Source organism: Suricata suricatta, chromosome 5 (assembly GCF_006229205.1).
Source record: "Suricata suricatta isolate VVHF042 chromosome 5, meerkat_22Aug2017_6uvM2_HiC, whole genome shotgun sequence".
Classification (NCBI taxonomy): domain Eukaryota; kingdom Metazoa; phylum Chordata; class Mammalia; order Carnivora; family Herpestidae; genus Suricata; species Suricata suricatta.
Genome location: NC_043704.1, coordinates 70,954,125 through 70,968,972, shown reverse-complemented (window position 1 = coordinate 70,968,972; position 14,848 = coordinate 70,954,125). Strand labels below are relative to the sequence as shown.

The window sequence follows — 14,848 nt, the reverse complement described above, 5'->3', positions numbered from 1 at the left end:
CTAATCAAAGTTTCATTGAAGAGTGGGGCTTTGAATGATGGATAGGCTCTCCAAACCTTATTTTCTTTTGCTGTCCCATGAACTTTTTGGTTTGTGGCCTTAAATATTCTCCACATGTACCATTAAAAATCATACCTGGGTGTGTTCATGCTGCTACTCTTCCCAGTCTGGAATACTGCTCTCAACTTCCTATTATTGGTATTTCATAGTCTTACAGATTTTATTCAAAATTTCATTCGTCCATGATGTAGACTCCTTTTCTTTGGATTCTCGTAGATTAACCTGGCTACCCCTACTCAGCCCCTTTTCCTTGTTGTCGTACTCTCTAATAGGTATGTTTGTCTGAATTCTATAATTAGTTTGTAATCTAGGAAAAGAGCTCTAACAGCCTCTTCAATTTCCCACAAATACTAGTTGATTGATTGTAGGGGAAATTTATATCAGTGTAGCAGCAGTGGCTTAAAAATGTAAAAGAATATGCTGGAGACTGGTTACAATGTAAACGAGGCCTAACTGGTTTAAAGTGAAGTGGTATTTTCCAGTTTTTTAATGATGATTTTGAGTTTTATCATTTCTTCCATTCTACTTCCAATTCCCACATTTAGATTATGGTCAGATCATTTTCCCCCCTCACTTTTCGTTCTAGACAATTTAGATTTTAATGGCGTTCATCCTGATTTGTTCAACAATAAAATCTTGCCTAAAGGACAAATACTATTTAAAATGTTTGTTTTATTTTTGTTCAGAGCTATTTTATAAAAGGGAAGGGGAGCCCTAAACATTTATATACCCTTTCAATGAGAATTATGAAATTTGGAGGCCCAGGTTAGAATTTATTTTCCTCTCCGAAAATAACAGTTAACAGCACGTCCCCATCTAAATCACTTGCTGTATAAAATGTATAGAATGACAAGAGTCCGGAAAACGTTTTATGTCGTATCCCAGGGTCCCCTCCCCTCACTGCCTACGTTTCGGGTAGCAACAGTGGTAAGCCTTAATGTTTAATTGAATCCTTCAGTATTGAGGGAGGAAGGCACAGACGTTTTTGTGGAGAACATGGTCTGAAAGATATTTTTGTAGAAGCATTTTTAAAATGGTATTGGGAGCCTATAAGAGGGAGCGCTCCAGATTGTGAGTTTTGATTTCCCTTGACGACCTCGATGTAGGCGGAGGCAAGCGCTGGGCAAGCGCTTGGATGTGCGAAGGGCGGTTGCAGCCCTGCGCGTCGAAGGAGCCGTCCGGGGTCTGTTTGCCCCTTTCCCCGCCCACCCATCGGTTCTGGCAGCGCATGCGCTGAGCCGTGGGCCGGAGAGTTGTCGGCTGGGAAATGGCGGCCGCAGGCTTGGTCGCTGTGGCCACGGCTGCAGAGTACTCTGGCCCAGTGGCATCGGGAGGTAACCTCTCCGGTGTTATCTGCGGGCCAAGCTCCGGAGCAGGCCCCGGTTCTGGCCCGGGCTCGTGGAGCCGCTCCCTCGATCGAGCGCTGGAGGAGGCGGCTGTGACCGGGGTGCTGAGCCTGAGCGGCCGGAAACTGAGGGAGTTTCCCCGGGGAGCGGCCAACCATGACCTGACGGACACCACCCGGGCGGGTGAGTGGGGCACGGGGCATCCCTGCGGACCAGGGGCCTGGGACGCGGCGGAAGGCGCTCCAGCCGGTGGAAGGACTCGGGAGTAGTTACAGCTACTGGTCCCATAGCGCCTGTTTGGGACCCGACTAACGGGGAGAAGCCGACTGCCCCGACCCACCCAGCCCCCTCCGGCCTGCGGGCCAGACCCCGAGCCAGGGGCGAGGCGGCAGACTGCAGCATCTCTCGGGGGAGGGGACCGTAGGGACCGTAGACAGAGGGTGTTTTACTCTGCTAGAGAATTAACTTCTGCCGCTACTGAAGTAGACCCTTGCCCCGCCCCGGTTTCTGCAGGCCCTGTCGGATTTGGGATGCCAAATTGTCTTTGCTAAGATTTGGGATTGTAGCGCTCTGTTAGTTCAGAGCATTGGCCACTGCGTTGTCGGGGAAGCTTTGATCTGAGCGCTGACGTTTCTTCGAATGTGAGCCCTAAGGCTGTAACTTTTCTTTCTCTCCCTTTATCTAGTTGACTTACCAAAGGTACCTGTAAAAATAACTAGAGCCAACCTTCAGACCTCCATCACTTTTCTCATGCCCTCATGAGAAGTAGAGGGAAGAAAAGATACATAGATTGCCTACCCTATCTGTATTTAATGCCTTTCAAAAATGAGCATTACTTTGCTTTGTACATATTTTTGAACACAGGAAAGGTAATAAGGAATTGAGTATTATTTCGTTTTCTCAGTTGTAGAGAACAATGTCTGGTGACTGAGGCACTCAACATAATATGCTTTTCTTGTGTTTAAAATATAGCTTCCTTAGGGAGTAGATTAAAAACTGAGTCTATTCATGTTTTACACAAAGGAGGAAAAAATCCCCTACACAGGTTTGTGTAGTATGATGTCGTTAAGTATTTTATTTTTATATAGTGTTTTTTTGCAACAAAAGAATGTGTAGTACTTTGTGTCTCATTTTTATTCCATTTTATTTTAAAATCTTTGATTTAATAATTTTCTATGTGCACTCATTAAAGATTGATAGGTATTACATATGATTCACTCATGTTAGAAAAATAAACAGAACTGTTAAACTACTTCAAGAAACTTCTTTTTGGAGAGACTTTCACTCTAGTGTAAAATGGAAGAAATTCAATGTCTAATTATTTAATCTTTTTTGGAAAAAGTACTGAAGTTAGTTTGTATTTTTAGTAAATGTTATTAAAATTAAACTTTCTTGCGAAGGTAAATATGAACAGCCACTTCCCTTTTGCATATGTTCTGACAGACAACATCCAGAATTGTTGTTCATAACCCAGATTACCTAATTCTGTTCAGGAGATGCCTATACGGCCTATGATTGTTTCAGGAACGGGTACTATAGCAGTTTTATAGTGGTGTGAGTCGTTTCAGTATTACTACATTCAGGCGTATGGCTAAAGAATAAGTTGATTACAGGAGTTTATTTCATTCATTATCTTACCTTCTTTTAAATAGTTCTAGGACCAACATGTTTTGCTTTGAAGAAATATTTATTAACAAAGAAAACCCAAAGGCATTTATGAAGAAAAAGAACTAATCCCAATAAGTTTTTCCTTACTGTGCTCTGAATTATTTTATTTTTAAAAGATTTTAGTTCATTTTTTTAATGTTTATTTATTTTGTAGAGAGAAAGCTTGTGAACAGGGGAGAGGTAGACACAATCCCAAGCAGGCTCTGTACTATCAGCGCAGAGCCGGAAGTTGGGCTCAGTCCCACAAACTGTGAGATCATGACCTGAGCCAAAATCAAGAGCCAGACACTTAACCAACTGAGCCACCCAGGTGCCCCTAAAGATTTTATTTTTGAATAATCTCTATACCCAATGTGTAGCTCAACCTTAGAACCTTGAGATGAAGAGTCACACGCTCTTCCGCTCTCCTGACTGAGCCAATGAGGCACCCATCTGAGTTATTTTAAACAGATAATTTAATGCAGATTTTATCATTTATTAAATATACACTGTTTGCTATTCATTGTGTTAGGTGTTTTAAAATACATTGTCTTGTTAAATGCTCAAAACAACCAATGGACTAAGCATTATTATTCCCACTTTACATGTGAGGAAGCACTCAGAATTTACAGATGAGGAATCAGAGAAAGTCTTATAATTAGTATTGTTGGTAGAATTTCAGCCCAGGTCCATCTAACTCTTTTCTTTCTGCTATACCACATAGCCTTCCTATGTACAGATAGATATTACTATTCCTGTTTTTACAGATAATGAAATGAAATCAAGATTTGGAGATACTACATAATTTGTTCAAAGACCTGTAGCTAAAGGCCAGGGAAGGCAGTATTAGCCAGGATTTGAGCCTAGTTTGAGATAACTCTAAAACTATAGTGTACCTGTTATATCAGGTACTTTGATGGATTCAGACACAACTTATGTTAACTAAAATGTTTTGTTAAGACTCTGTAAAATCTAAAGCCAGGAAAATTATTTGAATTATATAATATATATATGTCAAATATATATGTGACATATAATATATGTATATGTCAAAGTTGTCATGTAGTCTGTCTTATTACAATGTATATAGAATGTATCTGGTAGAGCTGCTGTCCTTCAAGAGTTTATATTCTAAGAAACAGCATACATTTCCCATACTATTTATAATTTGACATGATTAGAATTCATTAGGAACATTTTCTTGAGGCTTTTCAGTCTTATTTGTTTAAAAAGGTAGATTTTTAGGAAAAGGGAAATATTCATTTGGGAATATAATTTGATCCAGTGGACAATGAAAATCTTAGAAGAGGCAGAAAGGTTGGGAAGAATTTGCATAGGCAAAAATGAGAAGGAAAACCAATTCCAGGCAGTGGTAGACAGCATGCAAAAATTCATAGAGCATATGGCCCATCAGTTAATTTTGCCAGTCCATTATGCATTACCCTTTTATCTGATTCACAGTACTCCAGTTTTCCTAGGAAATAACTCCTCTCAGTTTCATGGATATCCTAGCCCAACAAAAGGGTGTGTGCACGTGACTGAGGCCAGACCTAGCTGGTCAGTGTAGTCCATCCTTCTGGCCACAGTGATTGCTCAGAGATGGGCACGTTTTCCAGTGAGCATACATGACTGTTAAATCTGATTTTTTTTTTTTTTTATTGGAACTATTGAGAAAGAGGCATGATTTGAACCCTGGGATTGCTGAGAGAATAGAATGTGAGCCTCGAGCTTACTAGTAAATAGAAGGCAGAGCCAAAAGATGGAAAGAGTGAGACCAAGTTCTGATGATAGTGTTTGAACCTTTGGTTCAATAGCCAGGCCTTAAGATAGTGCTGTCCTTGGACAGCAAGTTAGTAAATTCCCCTTTCTACTTGATTTGAGCAGAACTTTTTGTTACAAAACCAAGAGTCCTAATACAGTGGAACTACTTGTGATAATGTGGTCGGGCCAGTTTGGTCAGAATAAATGGTGGGACTAGAGAATATATGAGCTACCTTTTGCATATGTGGAAGCTAGATTGGGGATAGGTTTATTGAGTTTGAGACAGGAAGACTAATCAACATTCATTAATTCAACAGACATTTGCTAAGGAATTTGATAAGTGCAGATATACAGAGAAGATCAACATACTTTCTGTCCTCAAAGAATTCAAGGGATCTATGTAATGGAGGAATAAATAAATAAATAAATAAATGTGAAGATTATTTGACTTGTCTAGTAAGAGCAAAATTTTCATGTATAGTGTGTTATACTAACTATAATATAAAGGAAACAAAAATAAGAGACTTTACCCTGTAAGAATTAAAAAATCTAGTAATCTAGTTGAGTGACTATAATAATAATTGAAATCTGATAGAATAAAAAATAGGTATCATATTGGAAAATGAAAATGTATAAATGCTGATTGAATTTTTTAAAGAAAGGACAGAAGGCATCAAAGATGCTTAGCTGTTAAATCTGGAGTATTAGGAAGTACCTATAATAATAACATTTATTGAACTGTTAGTATATTTCAGGTAGTATCTGAGCTATATGTATAAAACATGCACATACAACAACATTATGAGTTGTAAGTATATTTTAACCCCATTTTACACATGAAAAAATGGAAACAACATTAATTTGATTAAAGTCACACAGCTAGTAATCCAGATATCTAATCCTAAAACTTGTGTTTTTGACTAGTAAGCCATACTGACAAAGAAATTTGCTATGCATAATTTTGGTTTCCTTGATACTTTTAAATGGGTTGTAGCATATCTAGTTAATCCTGTGCAATGAAAAGAAATGTAAATCTGAGGGCACCTGGGTGTCTGAGTTGGTTAAGCGTCAACTCTTGATTTCCACTCAGGTCGTGATCTCAGTTCATGAGATCGAGCCCTGTGTCAGGCTCTGTACTGACAGTGTGGAACCTGCTTGAGATTCTCTCTCCCTTTCTCTCTACCCTTTCCCCATGCATGCACATGTATCCCTCCCCTTTCAAAATAATGAATAAACATTTTTTTAAAAAGTAAATCTGGAGCTTTTATTTTTAATCCTTAAGTAAACTCTACACCCAACACAGGGCTCAAACTCCTAACCCCCAATGACAAAAGTTTCATGTTCTCCTGATGGAGCCAGCCAGGCACCTCCATATCTGGAGCTTTAAGAGCAAATTCCTTCTACCGCATACATTTGAGAGAGTCATAATGAAGAGTTTATGAGATTCTTGGAGAAAGAATATGGAGAGTGAAAAAGCTGGTTGCTATCAACCATGGGATACACCGGCATTTAAAAAGGAAAGGAGTAGCCTCAGCCTGAGAGAAAGTCCACTTCCATAACTAGGTGTTTACTAGAATTCAGAAACTCCTAAAGCTGAAGGAACCATAATAACCATCTAAGTTATTTTACAAACAAGAAGCAGTCTTACAGGTTAAATCATGTGTTTAAGGTTACATAGTGAAATGGTGCTGTTTCATAGAAGGCAAATAGGGGTCATAGTTGAAACTCTTGAGAAATCTCTTCTTAATAGAAGGCAGAAAACAAAAAACTAAGAACCAGGCTTTGGGAAAAGACTATAGTAGAAGGCAGAAGGGAGAGACTAAGATTACACCAAAACAGAAAACAAATTTGAGTTGTAGTGGGTGAGATAAGATAATGCAGTGTTACTAAAGCCACAGGAATTGAGACTTTCAACAAGTGGCTCCTTATTGCCTAGGTAAAGAAGAATGAGGATTGCTAAAAGGCCATTTAATTTTTCAAGGAAGCTGTCTATAATTTGTCAAGGTAGCAATCTGTAAAATTACAGTTTTGTTAGTTTTGGAAATATGCACTGGAGTGCCGGATCTTAAGTAGAAATCATGTAGCTCTTGGATTCGTGTTTATATTTTGTATCAGCCACAGTATAGGTACTGTGAATTTTTCTAGAGCAGTGCTCTCCAATATGGTAGCTATTAGCCATAGGTGGTTATTTAAAATAAGTTAAAATTTAAAAATTTGGTACTCACTAGCCACGTGTGTCATATTGGACACATCACACACTAAATCCACTCTCTTGTCATATTGGACAGCACAGACAGTAGAACCCTTCTATCATTGCAAAAGGTTATATTTGCCAGTGATGCTGGGGCAACTGTTTTGACTAGAACTGAAATTTGTTTTCTGTTATTTTCTTTTCTAAAATAGATCTCTCTTGGCAGGGTTTTTCTATATGTAAGACAGTAAGCCAGCATGGTGTCTAGAGCTGAAAACACTGTGCAATAATGGCAGAGAAGAAGGCAGAGGCAAAGGAAGAAGGTGGCAGCAAATGAGGTGTGACCGTAATAACATGAACCTCAGGGGATATATACATTTTTCTTCTGGAAATAAAATCTTGTTAACAAAGACTGACATTTTTAAGCATGTCATCTAATAGAGGCTTTAGTATAAGACACATTTGCCATCCCCTGAAGCATTCAGTGTGTTCAAATCAGGAAGAATATTCTAAGAGCCTCAGAAATGAGGAAGGAGTAGAAAAGAGTAAAACTTTGATTAATGAGACAGGTTCAGTTTAGTAGACTTTAAAAATCATTTCTTCTGATATTAAGAGTTATACACGTTCACTGTGGTAGGAAAAGTTTTAAAGAAGACATAAAGAGTATTAAGATCAATAAAGATCGTAAAGATCATTCATGATTCCACTTACCAGCAGTAAACACTGGTTGGAACTCTTTCAAACATTTTCTTCATGAATATATACATTCTTACTTTTTAAAAAGTTTTCTAAGTTTATTTATTTATTTTGAGAGAGAGAAAGAGAGCAGGGAAGGGGCAGAGAGAGAGGGAAAGAGAGAATTTGAAGCAGGCTCTGAACTGTCAGCTTGAAGCCTGGTATAGAGAGCTTCAACTCATGAACTGTGACCTGAACAGAAACCAAGAGGCAGACACTTAACTGACTGAGCCACCCAGGTGCCTCTCTTACTTTTTAATATATAAAAATGGGATCATAAAAGGCTGTTTTATCATCTATTTTTTTCACTACATGAAATATAATACCAGAAACTTCATACCTGTAGCATAATTTTTAATGGCAAGACACTGTATAGATACATTGTCATTTAATCTACCCTCCTTAAAAAATTTGTTTTTTTGATGTCTATTTATTTTTGAGAGAGGGAGACAGAGCATGAGCACGGGAGGGCAGAGAGAGAGGGAAACATAAAATTCCTCTGAGCTGTCAGCACAGAGCCCGATGCAGGACTTGAACTTGTGAACCACAGGATCATGACCTAAGCCGAAGTCAGGTGCTCAACCAACTGAGCCACCTAGGTGCCTCTATTCTACCCTCTTGATGCGAATTTGGATGGTTTTCAACTTCCACTATTACATATGGTATTGCTGAGTATGTAGCCTAGTATGTATATATTTGCAAACTTACCCAGTTATTTCTTCAAGATAAATTCCTAAGTATAGAATTGATTGGTTAACAGGTATGCACAATTTAGGGGTTTTTATACACATTGTAAAATTGCCCTTCCAGAAGAATTGTTCAGTTTAGATTTGTGTCATCAGTGCATAGGAGTTGTCTTTACTTTGCACCCACTGATCTTCTCATTCATTTTGATGTATGTCATTCTGATAGGTGAGAGATTATATTTCTTCATTCTGTATTCAGTGCAGCTTGAGGAATGTAGTTTTTTTCTACAAGAAGAAAAAATATATAAATTCAGGAAGAAAAGATTTTCTGTTTCTACCTTGTGTTGTAGAACCAGTTGATAACAAAGAATTGGAAGCTCCTATAACCCCTGTATGTTTAATTTGAGCTCTTTTATAATTATAATAGTAATATATTTTTACTATAGGAAGTCTGGAAAAACAATATACAAGGGAAAGAAGGAAAGGTACAACTGCATGGACAAATCACTGTGAACATTTTGACATGTTCTTCCAGTTTTTTTTAATGCATGTACATATACATTGAAAACATAGCATCAGCTTTTTGTAGTTTGATTTTTCCATCGTATAGCATATTAGAAATACTGTGTCATGTCTGTTAACATTTTCTTGTAATAGAATTTAATAGCTGCAGAGTATGTAGTTAGGCAGATTCCTTGTATTGGGTATTTAGGCTATTTCAAATTTTTTATTGTTATAAGTAATACTATGAATGCTTTTTAATATAATTCTTTGCTTACATCTGTTATTATTTCCTTTCGGTTAATTCCTAGAAGTGAAATTGTTCTAACAAATTGTATGCACTTTTAAAAACTTAAACAATTTACAAACAAAATTTCAAAAGTAGTTCCTCACAGAAATAGTGTTACATATTGTATGTAGCCTGGCCAGGTTTATAGACAATACACAAAAGCCACATATTTTTTCCTTAAACATGAAAGTTGGCTTAATTCACATTTCAAACCTCTTTATTTCCAACAACTGCAGTCTTCCACATATGAAGAAGTCTTGGAATTTTCTTGAGAATTCCACTCTGTATTTTCATGCTTGTTTTAATACAAATCTGTGGCTTCAAATTACCAACCATTAGGGAAAACCAAGCCAAATAAGTTTCTGTAATATTTATTTTGTTGTTTTTCTGTAATCCCCTCCAACCTCTGGCCAATACATTCAGAAGTATAGATATTAATATTGTATATGCTACTACTCTATGTAACAGAGTTTCCATGGAAATATGCATATTGAATGAATGTGGGATATTAAGAACACTTCTCAGGAAATAACATTATATCCCTCTTACAACTTTACCTTCATTTGAAATGAGAAAGTCTATAGCTCTAATATATTCTCACCATATGCTTCTTCCTTTCTCTTCTGCCTGAGGAGTAGCACAATTCTTATATTGTACTAATACAGTAGGGGAGACTGAAGTAAAAAGACTTCTGTTACTTATGAACACACACGTGCACGCATACTTTTTATGCAGAGGCAGAGACCATGGGGGAAATTATGGCTGTTAGGTATAAAGCTACCTGAAATCATTTGTTTCGGGGACCAGGGGAATCTAGTCTCAACTGTACTAGCATTTTTAAAAAATAGTAAGAGCCAATTGTAGGATGGTACCTTTAGGTGGGGTGAGAAGATGAGTCGTATCACCACAAAAATCAATGCTGAGACTTAGAAGAATGGCAGCAGTGTTGGGGCCAAGGATTTCATAGGGTTCATTTCTTTTTACTTTGGTTGTATTTGGGGGCTGAATGGTTATTGTTATCAAATATGTTAACATGAAATAAGACTTTTGAGTAGTAGTATACATGTCCATTATTTTTTTCAGTTTACTTATGAAGCAGTTATTCCACTTAAGCTTAGAAAAAAAATATGGTAAATGTGGTAATTCACACGAAGGAACATTATTTTGAGTTTCTAAAGTAGCCAGCAATATCCAATGCAGTGCTACTAATTTTAGAATCATAAACTAGTCCTAAAACCTAAAAATTTAAGGTATTTTCTTATTCACTTTGAATTTTCTTCCTTGCTCTTCTGAATATTTTGAGTTTTATTTTTTGAAGAAAGTCTTAAAGGATTTTAACTGGTTTATTAAACTTATTTCTTGCAAACCTTAGATAATAGACTTTTTTTCATTAAAAAAAAGTTTTAAAAAGTGATCTGCATATCATAGAGTAAAAAGATAAGCCAGAGAATAAGAAAAGATTTCCAGTAAATACACTAAACAAATAATACCTAGAATATGTATAGGATTTCTCCAAACAAGAAGACCACCCAAAGAAAACTGAGAAAACACTTAAACTGATACTTTACTAAAGAGGAATTTCAAATGACCAATAATGTGAAAAAGTGCTCAACCTTATTAGTAATCAAAGGAATGGAAAATAAAACCAAACTGAGGTACTACTAAAAAAACTGACAATACCAAGTACTGAAAAAAAGAGCACTGGGGGCATGCATACATTGCTGATGGGAATGTTAATTCGTGCATTGACTTTGAAAAATACTTAGTAAAATTAAAAATACACATACTCTTTGACCCAGACATTCTAGACTCTGAGATGTATACCCCAGAGGAACTTGTGTATATGTACACCAGGATATATGGGCTTAAAACAGTACCCATTTATTGTCTTCCAGTTCTATAGGTCAGAAGACGGACTCAGCTCATCTGCTCGGGGTCTCACAATGCCAAAATCAATGTGTCGGTCAGACTGGACCCTTATCTGGAGACTTGGTCCAGGGTCATTCAGAATTCCGGTCTTCACAGTTATAAAACTGAGGCCTCTGTTTTCTTGCTGGTTGTCGCCTTCAGGTCATTCTGAAGTCTTGGAGGTGCTACCTGCATTCCTTACAGTGGCCCTCTCCACCTTCAAGCCAGCAGTGGTGTGACTACTTGTCATGCTTAGAACCATTGACTTCCGCTACCAGCCAGAGGGCTCATGTCATGAGACTGAGTCTAGTCAGATTATCTCTCTCTGGATTAATTCTAAGTCAGCTGACTAGTAAGCTTAATTACATCTGCAAAATCTGGTTTGCTACATATGGAACATAGAGTATATTTCATATTTATAGTCCCAGGGATTGGGTGGGAAATCCTGAGGAGGGGGACCATTTTAGGATCTGGATAGAGAGCTCTATCTTACTCTCTTTATTGTGCAACACCCAGTAGAATACCAAATGCCTTTTGAGAATGTATTGAGTGGATGATTGGATGAATGGATTTATAAATAGATAAGTGAGTGAAAGAGAAGGTGAAAATAGGAATGATTTAGAGTCTATTTGCTTTCTTAGCTTTGAAAATGACAACTGACTTCTGTGTTACTGGGTTTAATGGACACCCTTGGGGGGGCACCTGGGTGGCTCAGTCGGTTAAACGTCCAGCTTCAGCTTAGGTCATGATCTCATGGTTTGTGGGTTCAAGCCCTGCGTCGGGCTCTATGCTGACAGCTAGCTCAGAGCCTGGAGCCTGCTTCAGATTCTGTATCTCCCTCTCTCTCTGACCCTCCCCTGCTCATGCTGTCTCTCTCTGTCTCTCAAAAATAAATAAAAAACATAAAAAAACATTTTTTTATATGGACACCCTTGAGACTTCAGGGATATGGTAGAATTCAATCATCAAAACATTCATGGGGTGCCTGGGTGACTCATTAGGGTAAGTGTCCAACTCTTGATTTTGGCTCAGGTCATGATATGGTTGTGAGATTGAGCCCCAAGTCAGGCTCTACGCTGAGTGTGGAACCTAATTGAGATTCTCTCTCTCCCCCGTCTCTTTGCCCCTCCTTGGCTCACACACATACTTGCTCGCTCGCTCTCTCTCTCAAAAAACAAACAAAAAAGCATTCTTAAGGATAATAACTCCTTATAGTGAAGTAGACTTTCCATATAAATTCAGTAATTATAACTTTGATGATTATGCAAGTCTCAGTTGTCTAAGGAGAATCTTAACCTTGCAAATTATGTGGTGCTTTTTATGACTTAGTAATAACATTGTGATTTCTGGCCATTTATTATCAAGTGACAAACTGTAGTGTATTCTCAAACTCGAGTGTGGGCAAAATCACCTGTGGCGCTTTTAGAAATGTACATTTCTGTGTCCAGACTCTAAAGAGTTTGATTCAGGAGATCTGGGGTGGAGTTCTTTAAGCTGCATTTAAAAAAATTTTTTTTTTTAATGTTTTATTTATTTTTGATACAGAGAGAGACAGAGCATGAGAGGGGAAGGGGCAGAGAGAGAAGGACACAGAACTGGAAGCAGGCTGCAGGCTCCAGGCTCTGAGCCAGCCATCAGCACAGAGCCTGACGCGGGGCTCTAACCCACGAACGTGAGATCTGACCTGAGCCGAAGTCAGAGGCTTAACCGACTGAGCCACCCAGGCGCCCCTAAGCTGCATTTTTAACGAGCAACCTGATTGCTCTAGATGCAGGTGACCTAAGAACTACCACTTGAGAAATCCTTCCTTAGACGTTAAAATTCATTTAGGACCCTTACTTTACTGCATTTTATGAGGATAACCTAACGTTCTAAAATGTATTTTTTAAGTTGATCTTTAGTTTAAATTTTTTTTAAATTTATTTATTTTGAGAGAGGGACAGGGAGGCAGAGAGGGACCAAAAGAGAGGCAGAGAGAGAATCTCAAGAAGATCTCACAATTGTGAGACCATGACCTGAACTAAAATCAAGGGCTTAACCAACTAAGCCACCCAGGTGCCCCTAATCTTTAGTTTGCAGTTGGTGAGTTTATATTTTGTATAGTTGTGTTCATTAGTTTACTTCTGTTTATTTATTAAAAGAGCTCTTGAAAGCTTGGCATTTCTGTTTCTCATCACTTAATATCTTTGTATGAAACCTGAGTAATTTATTCATTAATATGAAATGTTAGTATTAAGTGACTCAGTAGATCTTAGAATTAACATTTCTAATATGAGTTAAACTTTAATATAATGTACTGATGAAATTTAACTGAGCCATCCTTGACTAGAAACACTGATGTTTTAAATGTTGGTATTTTTCTAGCTTTAGAAATTTTGGTATTAAAGAGTGTGATCACACCACATAAATTTATTTTTTCCCCATTAAGTAAATAGATATTTATTGAGAATTTAGAAGTTTTAGGCACCAGGAATGTTACAGTAAGCAAGACAGACACAATCCCAGCTTTATGGCACTAATGTTCAGTGAAAACCCCAAATCACACAGGACACAGAAAAGGGTTCCCAAATCCAAATTGAGAATGATCAGAAGAGATCCCCCTAAAGTCCTGAAACTTCCATTGAATCTTAAAAAAATTTTTTTCTATTATAAATTTATTTATTATTATTAATTTATTTATAAATTTACATCCAAGTTAGCATATAGTGCAATAATGATTTCAGGAGTAGATTCCAGTGACTCATCCCCTATGTATAACACCCAGTGCTCATCCCAACAAGTGTCCTCCTAATGCCCCTTACGCATTTACCCCACCCCACCCCCACAAACCCCTCCAGAGTTTGTTCTCTGTATCTAAGAGTCTCTTATGTTTTGTCCCCCTCCGTGTTTTTATATTATTTTTACTTCTCTTCCTTTATGTTTATCTGTTTTGAATCTTAAATTCCACATGTGAGTGAAGTCATATGATATTTGTCTTTCTCTGACTAATTTTGCTTAGCATAATACCCTCTAGTTCCATCCATACATTTTCTTTAGATGGTGTGTGGAAGATACTGATTGAAAATGCGGGAGTAACTGTAGGGAGAAACATTTTGATCACTGATATGCTTTAGAACTACCCGAATAAATTACATTGAGGGTAGTCAAAATAGATCACCCCACCATAGTCACGGCATAGAACACAGTTAAATTTGACAGAAGACATGTTGGATGTTATGAAAACAAATATTGTACTGAATTTAGTCTCTAAGGAAAAAATTAATGAATTACTTTGTTGAAAAAATACAAAAATCATTTAGTAAAATAGGAATTTTTCACAAGTTAAGGATATTTTTGTTAGGTAAGCCAAAGTTTTTATTCAATTACTGGGGATTTACCCAAGAGAGACAGAAATGCTGATGCATAGGAGCACATGTACCCCAATGTTCATAGCAGCAATGTCAACAATAGCCAAAATATGGAAGGAGCCTAAAAGTCCATCACCTGACGAATGGATCAAGAAGATGTGGTATATATACACGATGGAGTACTACATGGCAATGAGAGGGAATGACATATGGCCATTTGTAGGAAAGTGGATGGACCTTGAGGGTGTCATGCTGAGCGAAGTAAGCCAGGCAGAGAAGGACAGAAACCATATGTTTGCACTCATAGGTCTAACAGGAAAACAGGAGAAACCTAATGGAGGACCAGGGGGAGGGGAAGAGAGAAAGAGAGTTGGGGG

The 14,848-nt window shown here is 37.7% G+C and overlaps 1 protein-coding gene across 9 annotated transcripts in view; it reads left to right on the top strand.

Moving 5' to 3' along the window:
* The first annotated feature begins 1,291 nt into the window (after positions 1-1,291).
* Positions 1,292-14,848, top strand: part of LRCH3 (leucine rich repeats and calponin homology domain containing 3) — a 121,067-nt gene continuing 107,510 nt past the window's right edge. For all 9 annotated transcript variants that reach the window (XM_029939485.1, XM_029939483.1, XM_029939482.1 and 6 more), the window contains exon 1: positions 1,292-1,589. In XM_029939485.1, coding sequence (XP_029795345.1) covers positions 1,328-1,589 — 262 coding nt within the window. In that variant the 5' untranslated portion in view covers positions 1,292-1,327. The remainder of the gene's footprint in view (positions 1,590-14,848) is intronic.